Consider the following 19,147-nt stretch of genomic DNA (forward strand, 5'->3'; position numbering starts at 1 on the left):
ACATTTCCCACCCCTTCTTCATTTTTTAGATAAAGAATTTATGTATGACAATTTCCCCTCATTTTGTTATATACCCTGGCATACGTCATTTAAATCCTCTATAATAGTATAAAGGCTATGGCTTATAAAAATCCTTAGAGTGGATGTTGTAATTATAAAGTTCTGCTTTACATTTGGTCTGTTAATGATAAAGTTATCATTATTCCGTATCATCCTATTAAAGAAGTTGGAGTAGGAGTTGGAGTTCTCATTACAATAGAAATATTAAGTGGAAGAGCGGTCTTAGAATAATTCATTTATCTTGATTGATGTGAAAATGAAAGTGTCTTTATGTGATAAGTTAGGACATAGGGTAAATAACTCTTGATACTTGCCATAATGTTGTAATGTAAAACTTATTCTATCTGATGTTTTTGCTCTTCCTTTAAGATCAAAGGAAATGTATTCAGATAAGTTAAAATTCAAAATTAAAAGAACACTATCAATTCTGATAAGCCTACAAAATATTTTTTAGTCAGCCGACTATGCCCTTCCTAAACAATTCAAATAGATTATTTTCCTCGAGAGGTAAAAACATTCATAAATTTCAAAAGTAAAATAGCAATGCAGTTTTATAAAATAGGCTAGGATGAAAAAGAAATTGAGAAGATGAACTTACAGTTATGACTTTTAGGAGTAGATCAGGTGTCACACGTCATTATGTTATGTCCTTGCATATAACACTTCAATAGCTCTCCACTCTCTTCCAGACAGTCCAAAGTCTTTCACTGGTCTACAGTAAGGCTCCTCCTAACCATCTATGTAAAGTTCTGTGTTTGTAACTCTATGTCTTTTACTTTATCCTTTGGCAAGATCAATCTGCTGATTTTATGTTAAGCTTTATCTTTTCTTCTTTGAGGGCCTTCTGGTCTATGTAGAATTTATATTTTCTTTGTCTCATAAGATCACCTTTTTTAGGAAGCTGTCTCATAAACTGCACACCACACCAAGCTGGGTCAGATGCCTTCCCAAGCTTGGAACGCCCACAAAATATTGTTTGTATGTATATCTGTTTATCTAAATACCATTACACTCTCTTACTGTTTTAGGATTGTCTCTGTGTATGTCTGACTCTTCTAGAATATAAGTTCTTTGAGAACATCTCCTTTGTATTACTCATAAAAATTTTTCATCTTTGGTACCCAACACAATACATAATAGGTATCAGATAATATTAAAGTGGTAGGTATTTTGAGCTTGAAGGGGGACAAAATGAATTACATGCCCACTGCCACTGTCCTAGAGCAGACCATCATTTTGCATTGGACATACTGCAGAGCCTCCCAACTGGTTTTTCACTCTCTAATTTTTTTTTTTTTCACCTTTCAACTTCATCCTTCACACTACAGCTATGGTTCCCTTTCTAAATCTGAAATCTGATTATGGCACCCTCCAGCTTCCCAGTAGTCTCCAACTCCTTTTAATAGTTCCATATTGATCTTATGAGAAAAACAGAATTCTTTAGCATAGTTACAATGCTATGAATAATGTCACCTTAGATTTCAGGTGACAAAACTTATATAAACTTTTGCTTTTCTCTTTCATAGTCTGTATTTCAGTTGAACTCTTTTCAGTTCCCAAACCTATGCATATATTAGTCTCTCTGACCTGAATACTCTCTGCTTTTCCCTCCACCTTTGCCCCAGTTCACCTATGTAATTTCTGTTCATCCTCAGGCTTCTGCTTCAAAACCTCCAACTACTCTCCCCTCCCCAAGTCTTAGTTAAATACCTCTCTTCTGTTCTCACATAGTGTTCCATATTTACTCATATCATAGTTCTTACCTGGCTATACTGAACTTGCCTGTTAATATAGTGTATTGTACATAATATGGTAAGTTCCATTATTAATAGCTACAGTAGCAATGGCTATTTATTGTAGTAGTAACTATTAAGCCACTTATACTCAATATTTAAGCCAGGAACAGTGCAAAATAAATACCTATCACCTTGTTTTATTCTTATTTTTTTTAAGTTTTTATTCATTGAAATAATCTCTACACCCAATGTGGAGCTCGAACTCACGACCCCAAGATCAAGAGTCACATGCTCTTGCAACTGAGCCAGCCAGGTGCCCCTTTCACCTTATTTTAAAAATGAGGAAAATGAGTCAAAGAGCTAGTCATTAGCCAGGATTCTAACCCAGGTCTTTCTGACTAGGCCCGTGCTCTTAACCACTGTACTATGTTGACTCCCTGGAGCTGTTTTTGTGGTTTACCATTGTGTCTGTAGGATCTAAGTGTACTGAGTGGCATTTAGTAGGCATTCGATCCATATGAGTTGAATGAATGAATGGTAAAACCAGTACAAGGAAATAAAGACTTGTAGGTGGGGTTTGGAGTGTAAATTAATTCATCATCATAGCAGTTTTACTGAGAGGAAGGCCTTAATGGGTTAATGACTTTTTAAAACTCAGAAAAGAAATAGAAGCAGTGGAGACATGGGCTAGAAAAATGACTCTTAGAAGAAGGATAACAATATGTATGAAAAGATCCACACGGTAAGAGGTGTTCATTTGATGACAGATTTATTGTTACCCCAAATGACTGATTTTCATTGCAAAAAACACATCACTTTCCTACTTTTAACACCTTATGAATCTGGTATTTATTACTAAAATCCCCAAAGAAAAGGTTAATGATTTACATTGGAAGTGTGAAACCTGTTTCTAGTGGGTATCTCTACGTGGAATATTAGCCACATAGAAGAGTTTTCCTTCAGTGCTGCTTCCACATTGAGCTGTAGTTATTCAGATTGGGTAGGTGGCATTTGTAGCCATTTTTTGAGATGACTTTGTAGAGTTAAAGAAAAAAATATTGGTTAACCTGGGAACAATCTGCCCATAGATATATCTATTTTTATAGAATAGTCAATTTACTTTGAGCCTGAATTCAGTTAGTTAGCATTTTACATGGGAATTGTTTTACAAAATTGATTTATGCTATCTGCTTTCTAACAAAGCATATAAACCCTAAACATGAGGCTGTGTTCATCCAGGAACATTTCACACTGCTGAGGCTGAAGCCGATCCTCAGAATATGACTCAGGTATATGCGTTGCCTGAAATTCCTCGAGATCAAAATGCTGCAGAATCATGGGAAACCTTAGAAGCGGTATGTTAAAAATTATTTTCATTTTGTTAGCTGTGAGGCATAAAAGTAAGTAACTTCCTTTTCTTCTCTCTTTTTAAGGACTTAATTGAACTTAGCCAACTGGTCACTGATTTCTCTCTCCTAGTGAATGTAAGTATTATAATTGTTTTTGGCTCAGAGATGTTAGATTAATAGGATAAGAAGCTTTTATTAATTCCTACGCTTTTGATTAGAATTTTAATAGAAGTTACAATTTTTAAGACTGGTATTGAGCCATGGATAGAAGTCTAACAGTCCTCAGCCTCCAGATCAGTTTAATAAACATTTATCAAGCATTTGTTATATAAAAGGTCCTGTGTTAAACCTTGGCACCAGGGGTCTGACAAGGTTAGCTATGGAAATAAATGAGGCCTATTCTCTGCCTTTAAGGATTTATAGTGGGTGGAGATAAGTTTGGACCCCAAAAACTGAAATTTCAAGCATGAGTATTAAATGCAAAAATGAGGTATGAAGGGGAAATATTATCAGCTCTAACAGAAGCATTTAATTCCAAGGGAGGGAGGCAGGGATTGTGAGGTGGAAGCATTAAGAATAGCTTCATGAGATAGGTAGCATTTGCTTGAGCCTTGAAAATTGAGTCAAATGTCAATAGATGGGAGTGGGGAAGGGTGCATTTGAGAACAGCTGAACAAAGACATGGAGTAGAGAAGTGTATGGCCTTTCAGGAATGACAAGTATTGCGGTATAACCAAAGCATGAGATACTATGGGCAAGCAAAGTAAGGAGTCTGAGTGCCTGACTGAGATGGCATTGAGGGCCATACCAAAGAATTTGCACTTTAATTTGTAGGCATTGAGGAGCCGATATGGATTTTTGAGCAGGTTAGAGTGATACGATCCAGTCTGGTTGAGAAGGATTACTGTTAGCAGTGTGAATAATGGCTTGGGGAAGGGAGCGATAATAGGCAGGATGACTAGTTAGGAATCAAGCAAGAGTTTCACCAAGAGCAATGGCAATACAAGTATAAAGGTAAAGGACAGCTGAGGGGCGTTTCTGGGTAGACTTAGTAGAAATGGAGGAAGATGGAAGAGTCAAACATTAAGGTTTTATTCTGCGTAATTGGGTAGCCAGTCTCATATTGTTAACATAGATGAGGAAACATAAAGTAGATTTGGTGGGAAAGACAGAATAGGTTTTCTGTCATTATGTTTCTAAATTATTCTTAGTTTCCTTCCCAGGAAGTATAGGAAGGTTGGATATATGTGTGTATCTGTATGCACATACAGGAACAAACCTGTGTCTGCTCATGCTTCTGTCTAGGTTTAGTTCTTTGTTCTTGATCAAACCATGATCTGGGGGTTTTACATCTTTGGATTATGGTTTCCCTGACATCTGGCTTTCAAGTATAAGAGGTCCCTGGGTTATACAATCTCAGAATTGGAATTGGACAGGACTTCCGAGGCCAGCGAATCTCATTCTTCTGTTCTTGCCCCAGCTTCTCCTATAGATGGTTTTTTGCCTCTTCCTGAACAATTACAGTGCAGGGATACTTTATACTTGAGCCATTCCATTTGGAGACTCTGCCTCGTAGAAGTTCTTCCTTATATAAACACTGCCCTATAATAACTTCCCTCTGGTACTTTTGCCCTCTTGGAGCCATATGCTGAACAAGTTTTGTCATATTTCCATATAAAATTTTTCAACTTTTTGAGACCAACATTATCCTTCCTCACCCTGTCCAACCTCATCATATTTTTTTCTTTTAAGAACTTTTAATTCTTTAATATGTTCCTTCTAGAATATGATTTCTAGGCTTTTCAATGCTAGTCCCTTCATCTGTTTGTTTTCTAGTTTTTGTATTTTTTCTTGAAATCTAATGCCTAAAATTGAACATCAGTAAATTGTTTAAAGCATTTTCCTTAGAAGCAAAATGCTTGAAGTTTCTGGATTAGGTATCTGTATAATCTATCCATATACTTGCTTCTAAAAGGGAATGATAGAAGAATCCCCAAATATTTGTTGTTTCAGAATTGAGATTTATTCAGCTATTCTAACTCTCTGATCTAATGTAGTTTGTAAAATCTGTAGGTGTATGGTATATACAAATACATACATTCGTCAAAAGTCATTGATATCTACACATTAAAACGTGTGAGTTATAGGGCGCCTGGGTGGCTCAGATGGTTAAGCGTCTGCCTTTGGCTCAGGTCATGATCTCAGGGTCCTGGGATCGAGTCCCGCATCGGGCTCCCTGCTCCTTGGGAGCCTGCTTCTCCTTCTGCCTCTCTCTCTCTCATGAATAAATAAATAAAAATCTTAAAAAAAAAAAAAATGGGTGAGTTATAATGTATGTAAATTATACCTCAATAATAGTTGATTTAAGAAACAAACTAACATGTACAGAGTTCTTCTCATTCCAGACAAATACATTTCCCTTCCAGAGGGATAGGCACATGAAAGGAAAATTGAGGGCTTGTAGCCATTTAATAATTATATATCCGATTAGATTACGTAAGCAGCTCCTAACCCCTAATCTAAGGAAGATTTGTGTAGGAAGGCTTTGACTATAGCCATAGTTGTATACAAATGTCCTATTTATAATAATCTGTGTGAGGACATGGAACAGAATGTATTAGGCAAAAGCTCAAAGGAGAACCACTGATTACTATTCCCAGGGTGATTGAGTTCTCACGAACACATGGTCAGGACTCACAGAAGCTCCATTTAGGCACCAAATGACTTGGGAACATAAGCAGAGTAACCACATCCTCTCATTATCATCACATGGACATGATAGTATCTAGACAAATTAACCATGTATTTTTGGAGCACTTCCTGTGTGCATAGGACTGTGCTAATAAGTAAGCTCAGTGAAGAATAGAGAACAGTTTAAAAAAAAAAAAAAAAAACCCCTGTAGGATAGTCTTGATAATTGCGTAACATTGTGAATGTACTTAATGCTACTAAATTGCACGCTAAAAATGGTTAAAATTGTAAATTTTATATTATGTATTTTTTACCATAATGAAAAATGAACCTACAAAGCCATCGAGAGATCCAGGTGCAGTCCAATAATAATATCTAAGCATCCTCCTTCAGTTTTCTTCAACTTTTATTGCTCGAGTGCCCTCTTCTCTTCCTGTACTTATGGAACTAGCCCTATTTCTTGTCAAGGGGAATTTAAAGAACTCTGGACCTGTCACTCAGTGGCATGTCACCCTTGCTGCTGGTCCAGTTTTATCTCTACCTTCTACCTTATTCCCTAGGCATAAAAACTGGATTGTAGTGGATTAGATCAGATCAGATCAATTGGATTTATTACCCACTTGACTTTAAGGATGTTGTTTGACAACAATGAACTTTGTAAAATTGATGGGAGGACTAAATGAGATAACGTCTGTTACTTCCCATCCCCTTTCCTTCCACTGACTCCAACTGCATTCCTGTCTTTGTCCCTCCCTTATAGGATTCCCTCTTTGGCTCCTTGCTTAGAGTTCTACCACTGTTACCTTTAGACTTGTACTAGTACTATAGTCTCTACAGTCCCCTCCTATTGCTGAATCCTGTGATATCGACATCCTACTTAGCTACTCTGTTTATTGCCTACTCCAGGCCAGTATCATCCTGGACTCTATATATAGTAGTGTTTGTATGTTTCTGGGCTTTTCTGTATGTATGATTTATTGCCTATGATTAAGAATTATAGATTAGGTACTTTTGGACTTCAGAACCAGGATAGCCCAGTGTTAACCTGGATTGGCCAAGATCTAAGACTAGAGCTAGCCTTGAAAAATGGCTGTAATTGAGAGTCAGGAATAAAGGAAAATAACCACTTTTGGCAATAGCTTCTTAAAGAAACCTGTAGCTTTTAGCACATTAATAAAACTGTACAACTACTAGCAGGACTCTCCAAGGGAGAGCATTTTTATTGATGTAAATAGATTTGGGGATGGATTTGTTGAAAGTATTACTGTTGCTTGATATAGAGGATGCTGGATATACAAGTCTCCACAACAAGCGTTCAAGGGAAAAACAGTTCATTAGTTTTGACTTCAGATGCCCAAATTGCATTCTGCTTGACCAACATTAACTTAATAAATCACATTTTTTCCCAGAATCTTAGATGCTCCTATAACTGCTTATTAAGATTCAGTTATTTTTTCAGAAAGAATATTAAGGGGACCTAATTCACTATTTTTTAAAATGAAATCCATAGACATATTCTTAGAGTCTTTTGAGAATTCTTTTTTCTTTTACTAAGGGAAGAGTCTTTATATTACTTTAGAGAAACACTAGTATCTTTCACATATGGTTTAACTCCTTGTTAAAGGGGTGCTGAGAACATATATGAGGGGCCAAAGTCTAAAATGTCAAAAGGGGAGTTTGAAGATAATCAAGTGTGGGAGGCCCAGGCAGATGAAAGCAGACATAAGCAAATCAGAAGCAAAAAAGGGAGGTTGGTAGGTATAGGAAAATTATTTGGGGCCTGAGAGAAAGGAGACTATTGGCTATTTTCCCTCTACCCCTCAGCTCATCAAGATGTGGAGGTTGGTGATCACACCTGTGATTTATCTGTGAATACAGACTTTCAGGCAAGAATGGAAAGTGTTAGGGATGTCCCAAATAGAAACAATGATAGAAATTCAGTGTCAGAAATCCCAACAGGTTGGATGTTACTTGTGTTGGCACTTATGCTTCTATGGGTTGGAAGAAGAAAGCTAACATTAAAAAAGTTTATTGTCTGAGGAAAATAAAAAGTGAATGAATGAATGGCTAGAAGAGATCCAATGCCAAGAATTTTCAAGCCTCATAGGAAAAAGTTTAGTACACTTTTTAGAAAAGAAAGATTCTTGAGAAGATCAGGATGACTTTTTCTCCTCACACTCTACAGACCCTATCTCATTTTATCCTCACTTCAACTCTATGAGGTATATCATCATCCTCACTTGAGAGATGAGAGTTTTGACACCTGGAGAGCTTGAATAATTTGTCCAAGGGCACACAGTGCTGGAATTTGAACACAGGACATCTGGCCAAGAAGGTTATGCCCTTAATCCAGTTGTGTACATATATTAGTGGTTTTTAAAGTGTGAGAATCGTGGTCTTGCAGCATCACCTGGGAACTCATAAGACATGCAAATTCTCAGGCTTCACCTGAAGTTCTATGGAATCAGAAACTCTGGAGGTGGGACCCAGCAGTCCATGCTTTAATAAGTCTTCTGGGCAATTCTGGTGCTTACTCACATGTGAGAATCATTGTACTTGTCTTGGACAGAAATGTTAAAAGGAAAACTGATAAAGGACTTTTTTAGGGGTTGTGTTAGAGATACCAAGATAGCAGTGGAGAATACAGGAATGAAGGGATACCATGAAAGGTCTACCAGGGAAAAGGTGCATACTTGGTGTATGAGAAGGGAAGGAATGTCAATAATGCTTAAGGAAGCAACTGTGGGGAAATAATTAGCTGTGTTGTGTTTCGTGTCCTTGAATGATGGTTGGAGTTAGAAGAGTGTTATATCTGATTCAGTGTAAGTTAAGAGGGCAATCAAATGCTTCAGGATTCAAGGTGAATTATTTCACAGTCATTGTAGAAGTGGGATTTAGCTGGGATCAAAGAGGGATTCTTTTCTTTTTTCTGTGAATTAAAAAAAAAAAGAAAAACCTAGGGGCACCTGGGTGGCTCCGTCGGTTAAGTGTCCAACTCTGGGTTTTGGCTCAGATCATGATCTCAGGATCATGGAATCAAGCCCCATGTTGGGCTCTGCGCCCAGCATGGAGTCTGCTTAAGACTCTCCTTCCTCTCCCTCTCCCCCTCCCCACCATATGCACATGCACTCTCTGTCTCTAAAATAAATCAATGAATCTTTAAAAACAAACAAAAAACCCCCTAGTCTGTATATTGATGTGATGGGGTTACTTGAGTTTTATACATTTGTCAGAATTCATCATTCTGTACCCTTAAAATGGGTGCATATTATTGTATGTAAATTCTGTCTAAATTTTATTTAAAATGGGAATGTGTTCCTGTGGCAAGTAATGAGCTCCCATCATTGGAGGTGTTTGAGCTGAGGCTCAGTAACCACTAGTGAGAAATGTAGTGGGGCTTCACACCTCTGAGGGGAAGGTTATTCCTTCTACCCAGAGGTTCCATGAGTCACAGGTTCTTTTGTGTCAGCACAGGTGTTGCCGTTTGTAGAATGCTTTATTAATATCTTTGATCTGAAACATTTTAACTTCTAATGATTTTAAAATGTATTAAAGTGTACAGGTGTGAAACTCAGGACAGTAAATGCATTCATTGCTCCCTACTGCATATCACAAGTGGAAAGTTTTCATAACTGATCAAACCAAATTGTATTCTCATTTTTAAAATGTAATCATTTATATTTATGGATCCAAGGGCATTTTACTCCTACGGCAAATTTACGTGTTTTAAATTTTTGACTCTTCAAAGAAGTTAAAGAGGTTTTTTTTTAAGATTTTATTTATTTATTTGACAGAGAGAGAGACAGCGAGAGAGAGAACACAAGCAGGGGGAGTGGGAGAGGGAGAAGCAGGCTTCCCGCCGAGCAGGGAGCCCGATGTGGGGCTCAATCCCAGGACTCTGGGATCATGACCTGAGCCGAAGGCAGACGCTTAACGACTGAGCCACCCAGGCGCCCCAGTTAAAGAGGTTTTTATGTTTGATTTTGTTTTTGTTTTTTATCATCAACCTCACCGCGACATGTAAATGCTTATTTGGATTTTTCTTCTCTTACAAAGAAGATTCATTTGGAGAATAATATGTTTGTATGTTTGAATGAATTTTAGTCTGAGATGCTTTTTCCTATAAAGGTGCCACCCTTTTATTATCTAATAATTAAGTCACTTTTTTTTCTTTATACAAGTGAATTTGTACTTTCGACATAGTTTATCAGACGTTATTAATGAACCACTGTTCAGACTGCAGGGCTGCAGTACACGGGATCCTGATTACAGGAATTAAAATAGTGTGTATTGGCTGAGTGCTGCTCCCCAGCAGGACCGCTCACTCATAATTCCTTTGCATCTAGTCTCAGCAGGAGAAGATTGACAGCATTGAAGACCATGTCAACAGAGCTGCTGTGAATGTTGAAGAGGGAGCCAAAAACTTGGGGAAGGTAAGATTCTGCTCCTGCTGACAAATCAATGGTACTCTGGCTCCCAGGAATCTCTAGTATTAACCCAATTGATCTGCTCTCTTTAATGTGGAAGGAACCAGCAATTAAGGAAATAAGGAACAAACGACACATAGTAGTGCAAGAAATCAATGACTGTTGTAATATTCTACTCTAAGATTCATTCTGTTGGGCGAGAAATTTTTTTAGGGAATAAACCAAAGCCCCGCTATAAGGCATTTTGGTGTTACAAGGCAATAGTTGCAGAGGTTCAGGGAGTGAAGTAGAGAGTGTTGCCAGAATCCAGCAGGGGCAAGAGGGTAAGGATGTGACAGTACGTGTGGAGGGGGACCATCTCTTTCCCATAGAATATTGCTTTTTTTTTTTTTTAATTTTATTTATTTATTTGAGTGAGAGAGAATGAGAGATAGCACGAGAGGGAAGAGGGTCAGAGGGAGAAGCAGACTCCCCGCCGAGCAGGGAGCCCGATGCGGGACTCGATCCCGGGACTCCAGGATCATGACCTGAGCCGAAGGCAGTCGCTCAACCAACTGAGCCACCCAGGCGCCCTAGAATATTGCTTTTAACCCCAGGTATACAGCACAGGATAATCTCTATGCAACATAAAAGCTTTGGGGGTATCTATAGCAGCTGAAACTGTTTAAATAAGTTTGCTAGATAGTTAGTGGATTGATTGTTTTGCAAGTAAAATCAATTTGTAGTAGTCCACTTTTTGTAGCTCATTTCTCCAAGTTCTGAGATGAGGAGCAATTGTAGTACCTGTGGAATACTCCCCCCACCCCCCAATCTCTAAGGTTAATTATGTACCAAGAGTTAAAGAAGCATTGCCAGGAGTAATGAGAGGAAAATGCACATCACCACAGGCAGATATTCTCAACTCAATTTCTAAATTGAATTTTTTTTTTTTTTTTTTTTACAGGCTGCAAAATACAAGCTGGCAGCTCTGCCTGTGGCAGGTGCACTCATCGGAGGAGTGGTGGGGGGTCCGATTGGCCTCCTTGCAGGCTTCAAAGTGGCAGGAATTGCAGCTGCACTTGGTGGTGGGGTGTTGGGCTTCACAGGTGGAAAATTGATACAAAGAAAGAAACAGAAAATGATGGAGAAGCTCACTTCCAGCTGTCCAGATCTTCCCAGCCAAACTGACAAAAAATGCAGTTAAAAACCAAACTTCAGTATTATTGGCACCAATATGTTTATCCTAATGAGGACCTTTGCTACTGTTGGACACTCAGTCAGCTTTTGGAACATGATTATGTCAAGATAGTGGCTGTAGATGCTCAAATGGGATTGAACTGTGATAAGTGGATATATCTTTTTGTTTGCTGGAGTGTTAGTGGAGATGTTAGAGATTGAGGAGCCTGGGTTGAGGGTGTGTAATGTTGTCAGGTAAAGTTTAAGGACTGCCAGGGAGCAGATTTTTGCCTGGAAATGTGAAAAATGAATTTATAACTTTGATAAGGACTTGAGATGTATGGATATGATGGATTATGGAAGACTAGTCTATTCCATAACCCTGACTTGGAGACCCTAAGGCTAAGTGTATTCTGAATATGCTTATTTATCTCCTAAATATAGGAGGTTATTTAGGCCTGTTAACAAAGAAAAGAATGGGGAGTTCAGGAGCCTTTCTTATCAAATAAGGAAATCAGGATCTAGTAAGGGGCGCAGGTGAACTACAGAATGGAGTCCATTTGGTGAACCCTATTACAGTTTGGTCCACCTGTGTTTTCTGGTGAAGGACACTAATAGTGTAAGAAAAAGGAAAGAGAGGTACAACTACTCTTTGAGATACCTTAATTTGTGACACTGGCTTCTTCTCTGAACTCCTCCTTCTGTCTCTTTAAATAAAGAACACAGAATCTCAAGTGATAGGGGACTATTAAGCCAGTCACTAAGCTTGGTCTGTCAGCCTGTCTCTTAACACCTCAAAGATCTAGTGCCCTCTGCCTTCCCTGCCTTGTAATTCTGCAAAGTTCTTTGGCTTGTGGGGTGAATTCTACCCATGTGTAATGAGGACTTCTCATAATCTGCTTTTTTGTATTGTCTCCCATGTCTGTTCATCTTTTCCTGTAACCTCTAGGTTAAAGAGAGAAAGGAAGAGAAAGCTCCAAATATTTCCAACATTGTTAGAGTGTGAGGTAAAAAAATAAGCAGAAGACAGGGGGACACCAGCTCATTTCTTGGGGCATCTTAAAATTTCAAGAGACTGATGTACGGGGCACACAAGGAATCTCTGACCCTAAGTCTTTTCAGCTGGCCCTTTGGGGAGCTAAGAACTAGCTTTCTACCTCACTTCTGTTACTACCATCCTTTCCCCAGGCTTTGCTGTCTCTATGCTTTGCTTTACTTTTCACAGCTGTTATTTCTTCCTAAGAATGGCATTCTTGCTAGTCTTTTCTCACATTGAAGCTGATAGACAAAGCCTGGTGCCAAGACTGATCCTGATGAAGGATTTGTGGTGCTAACCCCAACACTTGACATTGATAGCAAGCATGGCCCAGCCCAATCCAGTGTCTATCTCAAATAGCCAAAACAGGTAGCCTCATCCTGTACCCCCAATTCATTTGAAATAGGAAGGAGCCACCTTTTGCCTTAATCTTTACCGTTTTCTGAGAGCAGAGAAATGGGCACCTTTACCACAAAATGTGTGAGCTCAGGAGCCAAACAGATTCCTCAGGTGATTGAATGGTTTATCACTTCTCTCTCGTTGAGTTTACTCTTAATTTGTATTGTTTGTTTGCTACCTTTTACTTCTTTGTCTAATGTAGATAGACCTTTCTCTCACACTTTTTTGACTCTCACCAATGAAGTCTAATGAAGAGAAAGCACCGTTTCTTACTGGCATTAAATAACTGGAAAATATCAAGTATTGCTATCTGCTGACTTGTATCTTCAGTATGATGCCAGAAAGGAAGTGCTTTGAATAAGTGTCAGATTCTGATGCAGTATTTGATACTGGATACCTGTAAGGTTAGGGTAATTATTTTGGAACTCCACCCTTTTAAATATTTTCTGATCTTTGCTGTCCTTTAACACAGAGTATTCAAACCAGAACGAGGACTCATCCAGAGTGCTTATTTAAAACAAGATTGCTAAACTTCAGTCGCATAGGTAACTCTAACAATGGCCAGCCAGTCTGGCCTGGTCAGCTAAAATTATGAATTTAAAGTATAGTTACATCAAGATTCAGCCGTATCATTGAATTCTGTAATTTCCAAGTATTCTCCCCTTCAATGTGGCCCAATCTTCATTGCTCCATATCATTCTCACTCTGCCAACCCACAACTGGCTACACTTTTTAGCCCACCATCTTTTTTTTTTTTTTTTAATGTTGATTTATTTTAGAAAGAGAGAAAGACAGCATGAGCGGGAGGGGCAGAGGGAGTCTTAAGCAGACTCCACACTGAGCATAGAGTCTGATGCGGGGCTCAGTCTCACGACCCTGAGTTGTGAGACCAAGAGTCGGACGCGTTTAACCGACTGTGCCACCCAGGTGCCCCCTACCCTTAGCCCACCATCTTAATGGCACTAGGGACTCATTACCCTATCAGGCTAGTTTTACACGGAAACTGGAGGAGAGAGGAGGCCTATTGTAATTGAAGCTTACATTTTGTTTGAGGATCTTGCATTTTTCATCAGCCAGTTTGGGATACCACTGTATGTGCTCATATAGGACTTTGATTTTTACTACTCATCAGGATTGGAATATTACTCCAGAAGTCTTCATGCTCAGGCAAATTGCAGTCCTTTTAAAAAGTTTTATAGTTTAAAATCATTTAGAAATTGTATCTAATTTCCCCATAATAGAATCTAATAGCTAACTTTTTGTAGAAATTTCTAGAAGTGTTTAATCAACTATAAATTATATACCTATAAACTGTAAAGTGCTTAGAGGTATGAATTAGTTAATATGACACAGAAACCAATCTTAAACTGAATTTAATGCCCTAGGGTATCAGATTAAATTTATCTTCTCTGTGATTCATGTCTTATTTTTACTAGATTGAAGTTAGAAGATAAGGGTCACTTTGATTAAGTTCTTAAAATTTACAGAGGTACAAACTTCCAGTTATAAAATTAAATTACAGGGGTGAAAAGTACAGAATAGAGGGGGGAAATAGAGGTTCATTTGAATAAAAGTGCTTCTAAAGACCTTTTTTGTTTTTCTAAACTCTTTCTGATACAATAATCTGAGAATTTCTCTGTAGAGCAGAGACTTTGAAACTTTGTGGTTGTAGCCCACAGTAAAAAATGCATTTATATAAAAACTCAGAATATGTATAATGGAGAATACCATTATGTGTAGTGTACTCTGATGTTTTTTATTTCAGTTTTTAAAATATTGCTGGTTGCAACCTACCAAATTGATTTCATAACCTACCAATGGGTTGTGACCCTTAGTTTGAAAAGAAGAAGACACCGTATGGAGGAACGGATATTTATTGAATATCTTCTGTTTTCCAGGCACTTCGCTAGGCATTTTACAGGTAAGGAAACTGAGTCTCAGAGAAGTTGAGTGACTTGCAGAAGGTTATTCAGCTGTAAAAGGTTGAAACCAGAGGGATGTTAACTAGGTCTCTTGAACTACAAAAATTTGTTACTCTCATACCATGCTGCTTCTGTATATAAAATTAAGGTAGGCCATTCATCCTGCTTCACCCAAATACTGGTATATTCCATAAGGCAGGCTTGCTGTGAAATTACATGTGCTGTTTGTTTGCAGTTTTTTTTTTTTTTTTAATCTTTTGTCATGAAGTGTCCTGCAGCCTCAAAGTTTTTAATAGTGGCTGATGTAGAAGGTACCTAGTGCTGAATTTGGTCCTTAGACTGTAAAATTAAAAATGTTTCCGTCCCACCTACACATCCCTACAAATTTCCTCGTATTCCATGGGTTATAGCCATCTCTTCAGCAGTGCTTTTTTATATTGAAAATGAAGTCTGTTTTTTTTTTTTAAATCTATCGTAACTCAGAATCAAATGATTACTGTCTTTTTATTTTATTTTATTTTTTTTAAAGATTTTATTTATTTATTTGAGAGAGAGAATGAGATAGAGAGCATGAGAGGGGGGAGGGTCAGAGAGAGAAGCAGACTCCCTGCTGAGCAGGGAGCCCGACGTGGGACTCGATCCCAGGACTCCAGGATCATGACCTGAGCCGAAGGCAGTCGCTTAACCAACTGAGCCACCCAGGCGCCCCTGTCTTTTTAAAATGGTACTCTTGGGAAGCCACGTACTTACTGTAGGGATATTAGTATTACTTAGAACATTTTTGAAACTTTACTTTTGGAATTGCCTCCAAAGACATTTTGCAAACCACATAGAAAAGGCATCTCAGTGTTTATTAGTCACGGATTACACTCCCTTGTCCTTATGACCTCTCCTCTCTTCCATTCTCAGTTTTGCTTTTCTTCTGCTGGCTTAGCTCTCCTACCCACCTATGCTGGAGCCAATGACCTAAGGGTGCCCAGACGGGGGGTATGCTGGCCAGAGTTCCTGGAGCAAGAACTTTTAGTTTATAGTGAAGCTGAATGCTGTAAAGGGAGGATCCTACAAGTCCAGAAACCTTTCTCTGTGGGCTGCCTGTAAGTGTTGTAAGTAGTTTGCACAGGACTAAGGACTGAATACTGGTAATATCAATCACAGGAAGGTGAGGAAGCCTAAAATGTAAGTATGTAATGTACAGCATTTCTCTGCAGTGAAGAACAGAAACTAACCCAAGCCATGCTTTGTGTTAACTTAAAACTGAAAGGTGTTTCTCAGGGTCTCCTTTGCCCTTCATTGCTGCCACATAAAAGCTGGGAGGAAGGATGATGAAAAGCCTGGGGAAAAGGCTCTCCTGTGAAATGGACATGTTCTTCTCTTGTATTATCTCTTGTATTAAAGTACAATGTGGCTTTGGATGTCAGGTACTTACGAATGTTGGACAATGTTCGTAAGGAGTCATAGGACTAATAAAAGGCAGGAAAGCTTCCCTGGGAGCCTAAATTAATGTAAACAGTTCAGGTTCTGTTTGTGTTTTTAACAACATTTTGTTTCTAACAGGTGGTTCTTGCTATTTATATTCATTAATTTGACACCGTTTTACAGAGGAACTTCTTGGGTATTATAAACAATCAATGGCAAAAGATGAATATTATTATCCACATCACCACTCTCAAAGAAATTATTTGTTTTTGGAGATAAGAAATATATCTGTGCAAATTTAACAAAAGAAATAAATTGAATAAAAATTATTTGCCCAAGATCAAAGCTAGTTGGCACAACAGCTAGAATTATACCAAGGTCTAAGAAAAAAGAAAATACCCTCGAAGTAATTTAACTAAGGTTTTGTTATGCCATATCAAGTTGCATGCTGAGGCTTATGGTCTTTCAGACCAGCTTAAATTCCAGATGAGGCAATAGCTATAGTGAAAAAAATTAGATGGGGGATCAGGAGATCAGAGTGCTAATTTTGGCTCTCTCTCCCATGGTAAGCTTTTTCTCAGTGGTGGCTGCCTTCTCCTATTCCAGCCAGGGATTTGCCAACCATAAACCTCAGTGGTTAGCAACTTGACACTCTATTCTTCGTATCTAGCCTCTTACTGGGTCCTGTCAATTCTACTTTGAATGTTAGTTGCATCTATTTATAAATATATTCATGGTCATCACTCTAGTAAAAAACTGTTACCTCACACCCCCCACCTCATTTCCCCCAACTTTAAGCCATTCCTCACATCAGTGCCACAAGAATGAGAACTAGGTCCCTCTTCCATTATTCTGCTGAAATATTTCCAGTGGCTCCCACTGAATACTTGATAAAGTTCAAATCCCGTAGGTTGGCATTCACAGCTTTCCATATTCTGGCCCCAGCTTTATCTCTTCAAACTCAACTACTCACCATCTGACAATGCCACTGAGAATCAGACATTCCATAAAAATGATTTTAAGGTGTTTCTATGGTGAAGTTAGGAACTGGTAATAAACTGTTTACATTTGTCTAGATGAAAATTCTGCAGTACTACATTTTACACAACTAGTCAGCCTAAAAGTTGTTTCTTAAGGAAAATCTTTTGTCCCCCCAGAAGAAATTACATTTAATTTCTTAACCTCTGAAACAATGTCAGTCTTGTCACCTGTGCTTCTGATAGCCAGAGCATGGGGATTTTTCTTCAGCAGCATAGATACTCCAGCCTTGAATGGACTATTGTCTAGCTCCTGTGAGAAACTTGACTAATAAATATTTGAGAAAAACAACTCAAGAGTACATGTTATTCATACATTTCTCAAGTACTTGAGATTTTCTTGTATTATGGTTAATCATTAAAAAGATGTTTACCTGGGTTTCATTAATTAAACCCCCTATTAAACCCTTGATGTTAGCAAGGGTCAGCACAAGAAAAGACCAGTGGTGAGAATTCTACAAATTCTGTAAAGCTTACTGAATTCATTATGTTGTTGAGTGGGGCTTGTATAAGGAAACATGCAATAAATTCATTCAACAAACATTGAATTGAATGCCTGTGTGTGTTGCATGCCAGAGCCATATATAGAAAAATATTAGACCTGTAGAATCTACCCTTGTAAATCATTCAAGCTAATGAATTCAGGTACACAAAGCAAGTAAATCACAGGAACGTGGTTAAGTATCTTAAAAGAGGAATAAACAAAGTAGGATGAAGGTACACAGAAGATGGAGTGATTTGCTGCCTGGAAGAGAAGGGGAAGGCTCTTAACAATGTGTTAAGAGGTAGGCATGGGTTAGGATCTTGACCAAGGTCTCCAATACCCAAGTCATGTACCTTTCCCAGTACCTCCAAGAAGGTTATGGCTGACTGAAGACAGAGTTGTGGGCTTTGAGGTGGCAGAGGAATTCCATGTACAAAGGGTTGAAAACACGAAAAAGCAGTGTGCTCAGAGAAAACCAAGGAATTAAACTTGTGAGTGATGAAGCTGGTAGGATGGAAATATCGACTGGGGTGGTTATACATGTTTTTAACTGAATAATTCTTTGTTTAAAGGAATTCATGTGTTGCTTTCTATCAGATAAGACTGTTAGAACTCTTTGGAGTTCTTTTGCCTTCCTTGCCAAGCAAGTTAGTAAACCTCACCTTTGCCGGAGTTCTTGGTATATTTGGCATATTTGCTTTCCTTTCCCACATGCAAGAAGTGATTTGTGCTTTCTTGTCTCTCCACTGTGAGATCCCCAGCTTTATATTGAATGCCTGCTTTCTTCCTGTCCTGCTATTCATTCCATAGATATTGAAAACCCACTGAGAAAATAAATAGTCATGAAACTTAACCTGTTAGTGTCCAAGACTTTCATGGTCCAGTTTTCCATTTCTACAGTATTTCTTAACCACTGCAATTCATTGGCTTCATTCACTTATGGCGAATTCTGCAATGTTTTATAACTTCATAGCTATAAACTTTCATTTGTGGTGGTATGATCTCGCCAACTAGATTGTAAGCTGCTTTCAGGGCAGGGACTATGTCATCTGTTTCTTGGAATATTTTATGGCATGAAATATAGTGATGAGAAGGGGAAAAGAAATACCCCCCAAGAGTGACTTCCACGTAATGAATGATGAGGTCCTAGCATGTGTGTGGTGCCATCTTTCGGGGATATGCATGGAAATGTGAAAAAGTCTCCTAAGGCATTTCAAACCTTTGCTCAGTACTCACTTTTGTCTATTAACCTAGGACTGAGTGATGCAACAGAAGAAATCTGGAAAACACCTCCAGGACTTGGGAGCCACGAATTGAAAATTGAAGAATTTGGAGGTAAAGATATTTCTTTTTCCAGCTAAAAGTCTTGACTTAAAGAAGATACAGGACCTGAATCACTGAAGAAATGGTGTGGAAAAGTTGGGTTTATCTTCTG

At 38.4% G+C, this 19,147-nt stretch overlaps 1 protein-coding gene across 8 annotated transcripts in view; it reads left to right on the forward strand.

The window, feature by feature from the left end:
• STX17 (syntaxin 17) overlaps positions 1 to 19,147 on the forward strand; it is a 67,593-nt gene that overhangs the window by 33,855 nt on the left and 14,591 nt on the right. For 5 of the 8 annotated variants that reach the window (XM_081803287.1, XM_081803288.1, XM_081803285.1 and 2 more), the window contains exons 5-8: positions 3,036 to 3,151; positions 3,230 to 3,280; positions 10,183 to 10,269; positions 11,207 to 19,047. In XM_081803287.1, the coding sequence (XP_081659413.1) occupies positions 3,036 to 3,151; positions 3,230 to 3,280; positions 10,183 to 10,269; positions 11,207 to 11,446 (494 nt within the window). In that variant the 3' untranslated portion in view covers positions 11,447 to 19,047. The remainder of the gene's footprint in view (positions 1 to 3,035; positions 3,152 to 3,229; positions 3,281 to 10,182; positions 10,270 to 11,206; positions 19,048 to 19,147) is intronic. The other 3 variants (XM_081803286.1, XM_081803290.1, XM_081803291.1) reach the window with 2 other exon arrangements.

The sequence above is a fragment of the Leptonychotes weddellii genome, chromosome 14 (genome assembly GCF_054177405.1).
Source record: "Leptonychotes weddellii isolate Sample4059 chromosome 14, ASM5417740v2, whole genome shotgun sequence".
Lineage (NCBI taxonomy): Eukaryota > Metazoa > Chordata > Mammalia > Carnivora > Phocidae > Leptonychotes > Leptonychotes weddellii.